The sequence below is a fragment of the Ursus maritimus genome, unplaced genomic scaffold (assembly GCF_017311325.1).
Source record: "Ursus maritimus isolate PB19 unplaced genomic scaffold, ASM1731132v1 scaffold_12, whole genome shotgun sequence".
NCBI classification, from domain to species: domain Eukaryota; kingdom Metazoa; phylum Chordata; class Mammalia; order Carnivora; family Ursidae; genus Ursus; species Ursus maritimus.
Genome location: NW_024423564.1, coordinates 21,513,739 through 21,527,740, shown reverse-complemented (window position 1 = coordinate 21,527,740; position 14,002 = coordinate 21,513,739). Strand labels below are relative to the sequence as shown.

Here is a 14,002-nt window from a genome sequence, read left to right as displayed (position 1 = left end):
TTACAGGTGATAGTTTAAGTAATTTTTGCCTTAGCATGATGAACAACTACCAGTGTCTCCTTTACCACTGGTAATAGGGTCATTAATGGCCTTAAATCTACTCAGATCAGAAAACTGATTCCAAATTACTATCATTGTGGTTCTGTTACCCTAGAACCACATTTGGTACCAAACACTGTATCAGGGGTCAATAGAGAAACAGAACCCTTCAATATTATAGAATAAGGGATTTATGATAGGACTAAGACCTTTCACAGTTGTGGGAAAAGCAGGGGAAGTAAAGGTCTAAAAAGAGAGTGTTGGGGGGGAAAAAGAGAGAGTGTTGGAGGATTACTGAAAAGTCACGAAAAGCAGCTGTCCTGAAAGACTAGTGTGAGTACACAAGTCAGAACTTTCAAAGGAATCTAAGAAGCAAGGCATGTCCTATAGCCAGAATAGGACCATGTAATGGAGCTGGTGGTAAGGTGTATAGAAAGCTGTCCCTCTCTGTGTAGCTGTCTTTTTCTGTCCACAGTCAAGAGTCAGGTGGAGAGCATGAGCCCGCTTCTGTGCAGCAGGCTCAGCAGTTGTGAGGAAGAGCTGACCTAGCTCGGGGAAGAGTGAGGATAACTGGAACCTAATTCTTTCTGTTTTACCACATTTAACCCTGAGTATTTTCTGAGAGTACTGGCTCTTGTGTCACTCTGTCTCCCAAGATTTGTGCAGACTTTGTGTTTAGCCAATTCTAACCTAGCACCATACAGAGTAAGGGACTTTGGGAAATATGTTTGAGTTTAACTAAGTTGACGAAGGTATCATTTTCCTATGATATTTTTCTCTTGCACCTTATGTCATAGCAGTTTACATACTTGTACTATTTCTTGAGTTGTTTGTGTCTTCCAAGTTACAGGATAAACTTCATGAAGAAACAGAACTATATTTGTCTCGTTCATCATTGTGTACTGAATTTTCATCACAATGCCTGAGCATTGTGTATTAAAAATGGATGACAAGTTGTGGAGAATCATAGGATACCTTTATTTTTCACTTCTGCCTTCAGTCTCCTTGGTCTTGAACATTTACTAATGGTTAGTGTCTGTGGACCCTACCTGGCTTTTATACTAGTTTCTATTCTCTTTAGAATAGCTTTAACTTTTTTTTTTTAAAGAATATCTTTAACTTCTGCCTTTAGCTGTAAGTGGAGGAAATGGCCATAGCAGAAAGCGGTAGAGCAACATAGCGCAGAGATGGGGAAATGGGAGGGTGAAGCACAACACATTCAAAGGGATCTTAGAGCTATACTTACTAGATCATTGTTTTCCAAATTACTGACATTATGTAGAGAGTACAATAATACCGAACAATTTTTAATCTAAAAATTAGAATGCAAATAGGTCTTATATTTGTATAGTTGAAGAAATATTTGAGTATTATCGATTTAACTGAATGGAAGAATGGAAATTCTGCAGTAGTGAAAGAACAAGTTAAAAATTGACGGTACTGTAATTTACATACAGGCGATATTTGCCTTATGTAAACAGACACCTGACACATTGAGGAAGAAAGGAAAGGAGAAACAATGAAAAGTTGTTTTACTTAGAATGTAATAGGAACCTGAGATAGTAAAGAGTTGAGTATTAAGTGTTACTGAGCAGGATTGTGCTTTGCACTTAAAACTGAACTAACTTAGTGGAAGTTATTTCTATCATAGAAACAAAATTGATTATACAGATAGTGTAAATTATCTTTGACTCGTTTTTCTTTCACTTTTATAAAAAATAAAATTTTTGGATTTTCCGCAAGGTTATTATTATGGATTTCAAGTATGACATATTGCTGTTACTTTTAGGAAATGCTGTGGCTACTTCTGAGGTAGTTTGAAAGGAAGATGTATAAATGCCAGTGTCAGAAGTAAAGGCAGTTGTGATGAATTTGTCATTATTTAGCATACAGTTATAGGTTGCAGTTTTAAAGTTTGGCATCATGGAAGACAGTGGGCAAAAAATTGCAACGGAGGTGAGTATTTTTGTATGTATTTATTTACTTTTTCTGTTCATTTACTTGGGAAAATCTTAAAAGATCTGCTTTTACCAGTAACTGTTTCTGAGTAGCGTATAACGTGAACTGATATTTGCCTAGCACTTTGTAATTTGTGTGTTTTCGTATGTACTCTATTTAATGTCATTAACCTCTAGTAGATTATTATATTGTACTTAGGGAGTATATTTCAGAACTAGTGTTTATAAAATGTAAATATAACTTACTCTAAAAACTGTAAATTAAGAAATTTAGGCTTTTATTTTTACAGTTGAAGGAAAATTGATATGCAGAATTTCTTAGGTACTTAGTAGTCTTTAAGAATCTATGTAAATTTTATTACAGTTTAAAAACATTGACTATAAACATTTGGTCTTTGGAGACATATCAGCAAAATACAGATAGTCTTGTTTCAGTAGAGATATTGGGCTTCATATACAGTCCTAAAGATTATGCATATACTTTAGTAAGCTATTGGAATAAATCTGTAGCCAGACTGATTTTCAGATTTACCTACAAGGACCTATCTGTGTCTGAAAAGATGAGGAAAAATTATCAGTATATAATGTTTTGAGTATTTCAAAATTTAGTTAATGCATATCTAATGCAATTAATGATGGTATACACAACTCATTTCTCACTAATCCTAATTTGGGGGTAGAGGTAGTAGCAGTAGTGTACATTAATGATACATATACTTCATGTAATGTATATTTTTTAAACATTTTAAGCCCTTAAAACATTTGAGCATTTAAACTCAGAATTGACGTTGTAAAGCAAGAATCTTTAGAAGCTTTTTTTTTTTTTAAGATTTTATTTATTTGAGAGAGAGAGAGAGCATGAACAGAGGGGAGGGGCAGAAGCAGACTCCCCACTAAGCAGGGAGCCTGATGTGGGGCTCAATCCCAGCCCCACATGGGATCATGACCTGAGCTGGAGGCAGACGGTTAACTGACTGAGCCACCCAGGTGCCCCAGGAAATTTAAAAAATTTTTAATTTAAATTTTTAAAAGGAAAAGGATGCTAAATGTTTATCAGTAGGAGAATAGGTAAATAAAAGGTTCACTCATTTGATGAAACATCAGAATTGTTAAAAACAATGAGCCAGGTCTGTATATCAACATAGCTGGCAAAACAATGCTGAGTAGAATAAGGAAAATGCCGAATAATGGATACAGTTTGAGGCCATGGTAATGTAATTATGGCTTACAATTATGTTTATATATGTATGAGAAATTTTTAATAGTAGGCTAGAAATATGTATTCTAAACTTGTAATAGGTTCCTACTGGGGAAGGAGAAAGGAATAGGACTTAGAGTTTTGGCTTAAAGGGGACTTTGACTTTAGTTGTAATGTTTTATTCCATCACAAAAGGAAAGGTAAACAAATGTGACAAAATTGAGACATCAGTTCTGGGTGATGGAATCATGGATGTTATGTTCTTGGTACTTGATTGAATTTTAAAATTCCATTTTTTTTTCCCCTCAAGAAACATCTGTCTCTTAGGAAAAAGTGGAACTTTGTGATTACAAGACTTTATTTTCCATGTAACTAAGAAACCCAAAAGGTTGTTGAAAACTTTTAGGTGGAAGTGTGAAATGGTCTAGGTACTTTATTTCACCTTTGCTACTAAAGTCCTGGGGTTTAGGGATCTCCTAAAAGCTGAAATAAGAAAAAAATTATTGACAAAATCTATGCCAAAATATTATTAGATGTTTTTGGATAGTTGATTATGGTTCAGATTTTTACCAGTTAAAATAAGTTTTCTGGGCGCCTGGGTGGCTCAGTCATTAAGCGTCTGCCTTCGGCTCAGGGCGTGATCCCGGCGTTCTGGGATCGAGCCCCACATCAGGCTCCTCCGCTGGGAGTCTGCTTCTTCCTCTCCCACTCCCCCTGCTTGTGTTCCCTCTCTTGCAGGCTGTCTCTCTCTCTGTCAAATAAATAAATTAAATCTTTAAAAAAAAAATAAAATAAGTTTTCTGCATTTTTCTAAGAATATACTGCTTTTTAAAATGAAGTAATAAATGCTATCTTTAAAAAACAGAACAAAATAAAGAAAAGCCATCAGAATGAAATAGTGTCCTTTATTCTAGTGATCAAGAAGAATGCATTTTTCAGGTTTTAGCTATTAAATGAAAGTGGAACATCTAAGCATCCTTACTCCTCTGATCCTGTTATGAATCTGAGAGCCTCCCTGAACCCAAAGTGAGTTCAGGGAACTTAGTCACCAGGGACCTTAAAAAAACATGGGCAGTAATTTGTTGACTGGTCTTTAGGGCTTTTGGTAGTAAATTGAAAAAAGCTACATTTTTGAGAGAATTTAGCAGTTTCTTGTTGATTATTGGTTTGCAAGTTTCTTAGGAAATTTTAATGAAACAAAGAATAATATGGAAAAGTAGAGGATTAGCAATACCTGAAAGGATAAAAAAAGGGGAGTTAGGTGGCAAGAGAAGAAAATGTAGAAAGGACTAAAATTAAATCTTAAACATAAGATTTAGAGTTTGTGTTCCATGGTAATGAGAAAATATTGTACACTTTAAAATGAAGAAACAGTTTTAATCTTATAAATTATAGAAGTGGGGTAAATCTTTGATTTCATATTTATGGATTTGCTGTGAATTTATGATCTGTATTAGTTGAAAATATTTAGTTTTACCTGATTTGTATTCCAAAACCAAGCCATGTATTTGTATAATCTTAGAAATACTTGTATTTTTATTTTTTTCATTTTGAGTTTATACTTTCCTTATGCAGAACTGTGAATTAAATTGTAATTCTTTATAGTTGATCTAGTACGAATGATCATTTGTTTGTATATATTTTAGTTTTTAACTTTGTATTAGGAAAACAATCCAGTTCTTTCCTCCTGTGTGTCTCCTTTACTCCTCATAAAGAACACTGTTCACTTCTGACATTTCTGGTCTCTAAATGTTGGGAAGGAGGTATGGTTTCCTCCCACCAAGCAATTCCCTGTGACACCAGCTCGGTATCCTATAGTTTAACTCAGTTAGGACACTGTCTACCTGCAGATAGTGTCAGATCCCACGGGTTAGGGGCTCAGTCCCATAAGACTGCTCCCACCCTACTTAAGATCCAGTTGCAAGTAGTAGGTCACCAAATTACCCACAACTCTGTCTGGTTTGGCTACAAATTGAGAGGTTCCCACCTTCCCCTCCTCAAGTTGGATTAATTTGCTAGAGTGCCTCATAGAACTCTTTCTTACATAAGTTTATTAAAGGATATGATGAAGGATAGAAATGAACAATTAGATGAAGAGATATATAAACACAGGGTCTAGGAGGGTCCTGAGCACAGGAGCTTCTGTCCCTGTGGAGTTGGGACGTGTCATCCTCATGGTGTGTGTGGCTTGTTATCCTGAAAGCTCTCTGAACTTCATAGTAGTGGAATTTTTATGGAGTTCTCATCAGTAGGCATGATCAACTGATCAGGCAGGAAGTTACAAGGGTTTCAGGAGCCCTGTGTCAGGAGGTAGGGGCAGAGACCAATATATATTTTTTCTTTTATCTCACATACTTAAATACATTGTTTAGAGACTGTTGACTGTATTAATAATTAAGAATTGAATTACCAAGGTGAATGTGTTGGTGTTGTATATGCTTGGAAATGGAAAAGCAAAATAGTAAAAATAGTATATCCTGGTTTAGAATCTGACCTTTAAAATTTCATTTGACAGGAAAGTAGAGCATTGCTGTTTTAACAGGTACATTATGATCTTAGCTGCACAGAATAAACAAAAGACTTCCTTGAATAGATTTTCCAGGAGAAACAGGTGCCTATGCCAAATGTAGATTGCTGGCAACTTGCTCTCCTTCCATACAGAGATAAAGGCCACCAGGATATCCTCTGGAATTCTATAGTAGCATAAAGTGAGAGCTAGCAAACCTGATATTTAACTATATATTTCCCAGTAGTAGTTAAATGACCTTGAACAAATCATCTAACTTCTCTGTTCACTATTTTCTTCATTTTAAAATGAAGATATTTATACTAGATGATTTCTAAAACATCTTCTACCTCTAAAATGCTGTAATTTTATTTCACATTAGGACTCTTGCTAATGCAGATTTACAAAAGTGAGATGGTTGATACATAAGTCTATGTATTTTTTCCTCTAAGCTTGATCCTTTTTATATGTGACCAGAAAGACTATATTATTCAAATTTTTCTCTCTGAAATTCAGATGAAGGGCTTAAGGTAATTTTTTCAATCATTCTTTTTCATCACTAAAAATTTTATCCTTATATTGATGGTGTTACATTGTTTGATTTTGGAGCATATTCAGTCAGAGAATTGCTAAATTTAATGAGCTAGACTTTGTGCTTTCAAGGATAGGCTCTCTCAGTAACCATGATACTTGGCCTAGTATAGGCACCAAATAATGGCTGCTGAATCTGTTTGAATATATTACATGCTATTTTAATAATTATGAGGTAAGGGAAGACAGAGGATCATATATCTAGAACTGTAAATGGTGGCTTGGTTATGAGAGCTATAAAGAGATATACAATAAAGAGGGTCCATATTAACAAAACTTAGGATAGAAAATGGAATCATGGAAAGGATAGAGTTGAGCTGAAGAACAGACTAACAGAACACCATTGATATTAATCTAAAGAAATTAGAGCCAGAACCAAAGCTATGAGGAAAGCCTGCTGGGGAATGCTACTGCTTAGTATGTCCTCAGTCTTTAATCAGCTTTGTTGAGCTGTGATTTACACACAGTAAGATGTACCCATTTTATATGTTTAGTTCAGTGAGTTACAATAAGTGAATAGAATTGTGTAACCATCACATAGTCAAGATATAGAATATTTCCATCACCACCAAAAATTTCTTGCTATCCCTTTGCAGTCAACCCCCAACCTCAACCCCTGGCCACAGTCAACCATTAATTTGCATCACTGCAAATTACTTTTGCCCTTTTTAGAATTTCATATAAATGGATCATATAGTATACACTGTTTTGTCTATAAACGTTTTTGCTCCGTTTCTTTTTAATATTCATTGATGTTTTACCATGCATTTCATTTCATTTTGTTTTATTGCTAAATAGTATTCCATCATAAGGATGTACCACAGTATGTTTAGTAATTTACCTGTTAATGGGCATTTGGTTTATTTCCAGTTTCTGCCTGTTACAAATAAAACTCCCATGAATAGTCATATATAGTCATTATGGATAAATGCTTTCAAATCTCTTGGGTATACACCTAAGAGTAGAATTTCTAGGTTATATGAAAAGATTATTGCTGTTTTTTAAGATAAACTACCAAACTGTTACTCAAAGTGATTTTATCACTTAATATTCCCACTAGCAATGTTAAGAGCTCTATTTGCTCAAAATCCTCTCCATCCGTTGGTGGCATCAATTTTTACAATTTTAGCCATTCTAATAGGTATATAATGGTATGTCATTGTGATTTTAATTTGTATTTCTCTAATGACTATGATGTTGAACATCTCTTCATGTGCCTATTAGCCATTTGTTTGTCTTTTTGGTGAAATGTCTATTCAGATCTTTTACTCATGGGTTGTCTTTTATATTTATTGTGTTGTAAGAGTTCTCTATATAACCTGGTTACAAAGCCATTGTCAGATATACATATTGAGAATATTTTCTCCCATGATGTGGTTTGCCTTTTATTATTTTTACAGTATCTCTGGAAAAACAGTTTAATTTAAATTTTGATGATATCCAGTTTATCCATATTTTTTCTTTTATGGTTTGAGCTTTTTCTGTCCTATCTAAGAAATCTTTGCATGCCCCATCTGGGTGGCTTAGTCCTTTAAGCCTCCAACTCTTGGTTTCAGCTCAGGTCAGGATCTCAGGGTAGTAAGGTCAAGCCCAGAGTCTGCTGCTCTCCCTCTCCATCTCCTTCTGTCCCTCCCCCTGCTCTCTCTCTCTCTCAAATAAATAAATAAATAAATATGTTTTAGTTTATTTGAGAGAGAGAGCGCAAGAGAATGGGGGAGGGGCAGAAGGAGATGGAGAGAGAATCTCAGAAGGAGGTGGAGAGAGAATCTCAAGCAGATGCCCCACTGAGTGTGGACTGAGGAAGGACTTGAAAGAAGCTCTTAGTGGAGCATCTCTATGTTTTTGACAGTTACAGTGGTTGATAGTGTTGTTCAGATGTTCTGTATTCATACTGGGGGTTTTTGGTATGCATGTGTGTGTATTCTATTAATTACTGAGGAAAGTAGGCTAAAATCTCACATTATGACTTATGGATTTACTTGCTTTTTCCTTTTAATTCTGTTATTTTTTGCTTCATGTATTTTGAAGCTATGTTATTAGGCACATATTCATCTATAATGGTTATATCTTACTGATGTATTGACTCTTTTATTATTATGAAATGTCCTTCTTTAGTTCTAGAAATAATTCTTATATAATTTATTTTTCCAGACACTAATTTGGCCTCTCGAGCTTTCTCATAGTTCTCATGGCATATCTTTTTCCATTCTTTTACTTTTTAGCCTATTTGTATCTTCATATTTAAAATGAGCTTCTTAGAGTCGATTCTGAATTACTTAAGGGAAAATATAGGAACTTTGCAACTCATCTTTGGGGAAAGCTGGGTGAAGAGTACACAAGAACTCTTGTACTACTTTTTATTCTATGTGAATCTAAAATTATTTCGAGAGTGTTTATAATTGCTTGTTGTTCATGCATTGTTACAGTAGCTTTTAAAAACTTGTCTGGGGCACCTGGGTGGCTCAGTCGGTTAAGCATCTGCCTTTGGCTCAGGTCATGATCTTGGGGTCCTAGGATTGAGCCCCACATTGGGCTCCCTGCTTAGTGGGGAGTCTGCTTCTGCCTCTACCCCTCCCCTCTGCTTGTGCTCTCTTTCTCTCTCTCTTAAATAAATAAAATCTTTAAAAAAAAAATTCTTGTCTGGAGGTCAGTGAGGTGCCTGGGTGGCTCTGTGGGTTAAGCGTCCAACTCTTGATTTCAGTTCAGGTCAGGATCTCAGGGTTGTGAGATCGAGCCCTACACTGGGCATGGAAACTGCTTAAGAGTCTCTCTCTCCCTATCCCTCTACTCCTCCTCACCTCTCCCTCTAAAAAACAACAAGAACAACAACAACAAAAAATTAAAATTCTTGTCTGGTAATTCCAACATCTGTGTCAACTCTGTGTTGTGGTTCTTACTTATCCTAGTTGAGATTTTTTCCTGGTTTTTGTTGTTGTTTGTTTGTTTGTTTGTTTTGTTTTTTGGTATGAGGAATATACTCCTTTTGGATTGTATTAAGGACATTTTGGGTATTATGAGACCTTGGTTCCTACTTAAATCTTCTTTACTAGTAGGCAGTCACCAGAGAGGGAAGAAGAGTGCTGCCTCTTTGCTGACATTCACCTTGTTTAGGTCAGGGGTGGTTCATAGGGCTCAGCCGTAATCGTCTTTGTAGCTGTAGCCTCCGGTGGGAGGGAAGAGGGCCACCGTACCGTCTCTGCCCTCATTAGTGCAGGGTAGGGATGGTCAGCAAGTCTCTGTTCCACACATTACGTAGCATCCAATTAGTAGGGCTCTGTCCTGCAGAGCTGTTATCTTCCTATTCCTTTGGTTGGAGACAATGGGTTTTTCTTAGGGCTTCTGTTTGTTGTTGTTCTCCACCTGTTGTGGTTCCAGGTTGTGAATCGTTATGGCAGCCAGGGTGAGATACATAGGTGGCAAAAAAAGTCTCCAGGGAATTCACTGTTGGGTTATCACTTAGGATCTGGGGTATCTAGCTAGTTTGTCTTATTTTCCTCACCTTTCAGAGTCTTATAGTAGTTAACTTTTTTCCTTTGGTCCAGGGTTTATAGTTGTGATTAGCAGGAAGAAAAGGGTGGAATGCACTTAACTCTATTTTGTTTGAAATGAGAAGTCTCATAGTGATTTTTAATATATGTTTCTGTATTTTCTAATATATGTTTCTGTATTTTCTAATTTTGTTTATTTGCCCTGCTTGTTTTGTCTTTCAGGCAAATGAAGATAAAACAATGTCTGCCAACCTAAAATACCTTTCCTTGGGAATTTTAGTCTTTCAGACTACCAGTTTGGTTCTAACAATGCGTTATTCTAGGACTTTAAAAGAGGAGGGACCTCGTTATCTATCTTCTACAGCAGTGGTTGTTGCTGAACTTTTGAAAATAATGGCCTGCATTTTATTAGTCTACAAAGACAGCAGTAAGTTTTTCAGTTTTCTGTTTTTAAGTCGTTGCAATTTATTCAATTGTTTTGGTGTTATTTACATAGGTTATATACATAAATATATATTGTAACTACACATTTGGACACTGTTGCCTTGTTATCTAATGTCGTAGTATTAAGAACATTTCAATATTTTTCATTTTCTTTTTTTTTTTTTGAAGATTTTATTTATTAGAGAGAGAGTGTGAGTGCGTAAGCACAAGCAGGGGTCGGGAGGGGGGGATGGGCAGAGGGAGAGGAAGAAGTGGACTCCCCGCTGAGCAGGGAGCCCAATGTGGGTCTTCATGCCAGGACCCTGAAATCATGACCTGAGCCAAAGGCAGCTGTTTAACCGGCTGAGCCACCCAGGTGCCCCCTATAGTTTTCATTTTCTTAGGACAGTTTTAGTCTAGTAACAAACGTATTTTATTCTGATCTACATCATGATTCATGTCTTCTGGTTAATGCTAGAACTATGAAATGTAGTTTCTTGCATTTATAATTGAGAATAAGAGTAAATTCTATAATTCTGTAACTTTTAGAAATTTAGTGAGGTCATAAAGTCAATGCTTTTTATTTTGTTTGCTGCATTGATTAGTCCAGCAGTGACTAATTTGATAGTTTTTTTAAAAACAGTTTTATTGAAATGTAATTCATGTACCATACAAGTCAGATTTTGAAGTGTACAACTCTGTTTTTTGGGTTTATTACATTATTATTTGAAATTGTAGTAATATATATTTTTACACATACATGTATATCATAAATTTTATAAATTTAACCATTTTTAAGTATAATTCATTGGCATTAATTATATTCGCAGTGTTGTGCAACCATTGGCATTATCTATTTCTAAAACTTCATCACACCAAACAGAAACTCTATAACCATAAAGCAATAACTCCCATTCTCCTTTACCTTCAGCACTTGGAAACCTCTAATCTACTTTCTGTCTCTATGAATTGGCCTCTTCTATATATTCCATCTAAGTAGAACCATACAGTGTTTCTCCTTCTATGTCTGGCTTGTTTAACTTAATGTTTTCAAGGCTTATCCACATTGTAACATGTATCAGAACTTTATTCCTTTTTATGACTAAATAATACTTCATTGCTGTATATGTGTGTGTATCTATAACATTTTAGTCATTAATGTATTCACGGGCACTTGAATTTTTTCCACCTTTTGGTTATTGTGAATAATGCTGTAATGAACACTGAATAATACTGTAATAGAGGTATAAGTCCCTGCTTTCATATCTTTTGAGTATATACTTTGGAGTGGAACTGCTTCGTCACATGATAATTCTGCATTTAACATTTTTAAAATGGTGCAGGCTTTTCCACAGCAACTGCACCATTTTACATTCCCAGCACTGTCCAAGGGTTCAAATTTCTCTACATCCTCACCAACACTTGTTATTTTCTGTTTGTTTTTTAAAATTATAGCACATCCTCGCCAATACTTATTTTTCATTAAAAAAAAAAAAAAGTATAGCCATTCTGGTAGGTGTGGTATCTTATTGTGGTTTTGATTTGATTTTCCCTAATGACTAATGATGTTGAGCATCTTTCCATGTGCTTATTGACCATTTGTGTATCTTTAGAGAAATATCTGTTCAAGCCTGCTGCCCATTTTTTAATTAAGTTGTTTGTAAATTTGGTATACTTTTGAAACTATCATGGTGGCCAGTGTGGCTGTAGCATATTGATCTGGGAGGAAAATGGAACTAAGAAAAACTGAATTGGCATTCAGTAAACAGTCAATGTAAGACGGCTTTGTAGGCTACAAATTCCACCATAAAAAGAAAAAGAAATAATTGAAATGTTCAAAGTATGTCCCGTTTTACACATGGAAAGACCAATGCGGTAACCATAGTGACAGCAGAGGAGATTCAAGAATAGGTTCAGGAAGTCATGTTTGGAAGCTATTGCACTAGTCCAGGCAAGAAGATGATAGTGGCTTAAATTATATTGCTAGAGAAGAGATGATGTGTATGAGATGTTGTTCTGTGAATGGGAGGTATATGCAAAACAACTTCCAAAGGCTGAAGGAGCTCTGAGACTAAAGGAGAAGGCTGACAAATACAGCTTGACAAGGGTGTCTTGGATGGCTGCAAGAGGCGTAGATCTCTGCAATACCACCTCCCTTAAGACCTGCTTTTATAGCCCCTAGGGGCTGAAGAGTACATGTTGAGGGACGATCCAAGAGGAAATTTTTTTTTTTTTTAAAGATTTTACTTATTTATTTGAGAGAGAGAGAGCACAAGCAGGGGGAGCAGCAGAGGCAGACACCCTGCTGAGCAGGGAGCCCGATGCGGGGCTTGATCCCGGGACCCCGAGATCATGACCTGAGCCGAAGGCAGAACGCTTAACCGACTGCACCACCCAGGTGCCCCTAAGAGGAAAATGTTTAAGAAAAGATGTGGGTTAGTCATATCTCCAAGACAGATCGTGGATGTTATATCCCAAGGGTATACTTAAGGATGTGGTTAAGCAAAAGGAAGGAATGTATGTGTGTGTGTTGGGAGGGGGTGGAATCTATGCCCCAGAATGCTTCATATCACAGAATGATCATCATAGCAGATTTGTCCAAGATGGCAGCGATTTGGTTCACACAGATGTCTTTTTAAGCTACAGCTGACAGGACTTGCTAGTAGATTAGGTGTGTGATGGTCACAGAAATGGGGAATTCAGTCTGAGGAATAATTCCTAGGTTTGAGGTTAAATTAGTGGGTGAGTAGGTACTGTAATGAATGATACATGGAAGATAAGTTAAGGGGGAAATTAAGATTTCTCTTTGGACCATGTTAGATTTGAGATGCCCATAAGGCATTCAAATGGAAATGTTAAATAGTATGATATATGAATATGGAGCTCAAAGATTTGTCAGTTTATATATTGCTTTAAAATCAAGGATTGGATGAAGTAATTTAGTTTATACTGAGAAGAGAAGGCCAAAGACTAGCTCTGTAGCATTCCTAACATTTAGAGGTCAGATTGAGAAGAAGAACCAGCAAAAGAAGACTGAGTCAGGGGCACCGAGGTGGCTCAGTTGGTTAAGCATCCATCTTTTGATTTCAGCTCAGGTCGTGATTTCATGGGTTGTGAGATCAAGCCCTGCATACCGGCTCTGCTCTCAGTGTGGAGTCTGCTTTTCCCTTTCCCTTTGCTCCTACCCCCCCACTCTGAAATAAAATAAATAAATCTTAAAAAATAAAAAAGAATTTCACCTGTAAAACGGTCTAGATCTGGTGGTTTAAGATTTTTATTTATTTATTTGAGAGAGAGCAGGAGTGAGCAAGCATGAGCAGTGGGGTGGGGTAGAGGGAGAGGGAGAAACAGACTCCTCACTGAGCAGGGAGCCCAATGTGGGGCTCAATCCCAGGACCCTGGGATCATGACTTGAGCCGAAGGCAGATGCTTAACCGACTGAGTCATCCAGTGTCCTAGATCTGGTGGTTTAAAAAAAGGAAGAAGACTGAGTCACCAGTAAGGTAGAATAAAATTCACATAAATATGGGGCAAGTGGTTGGCTCAGTGGGTTAAGTGTCTGCCTTCAGCTTAGGTCATGATTCTGGGGCCTTGGGATCAGCCCCAGGTAGGGCTCGCTGCTCAATGGGGAGCCTGCATCTTCCTATCTCTCTGCCCCTCCCCCTGCTGGTGCGCTCTCTCTCTCTCTCTCTCTCTCTCTTTTGCTCTCTCTCAAATAAAATCTTAAAAAAATAAAAGATTTTAAAAAGATAAATAAATATATAAAAACATGTTTATATAAACATATAAAAATATATAA

The 14,002-nt window shown here is 36.5% G+C and overlaps 1 protein-coding gene across 2 annotated transcripts in view; it reads left to right on the top strand.

Annotated features, from left to right (window-relative positions):
* The window catches only part of SLC35A3 (solute carrier family 35 member A3), a 44,706-nt gene that overhangs the window by 12,985 nt on the left and 17,719 nt on the right, over positions 1–14,002 (top strand). For both annotated transcript variants that reach the window (XM_040626994.1, XM_008697673.2), the window contains exon 2: positions 10,003–10,207. In XM_040626994.1, the coding sequence (XP_040482928.1) occupies positions 10,021–10,207 (187 nt within the window). In that variant the 5' untranslated portion in view covers positions 10,003–10,020. The remainder of the gene's footprint in view (positions 1–10,002; positions 10,208–14,002) is intronic.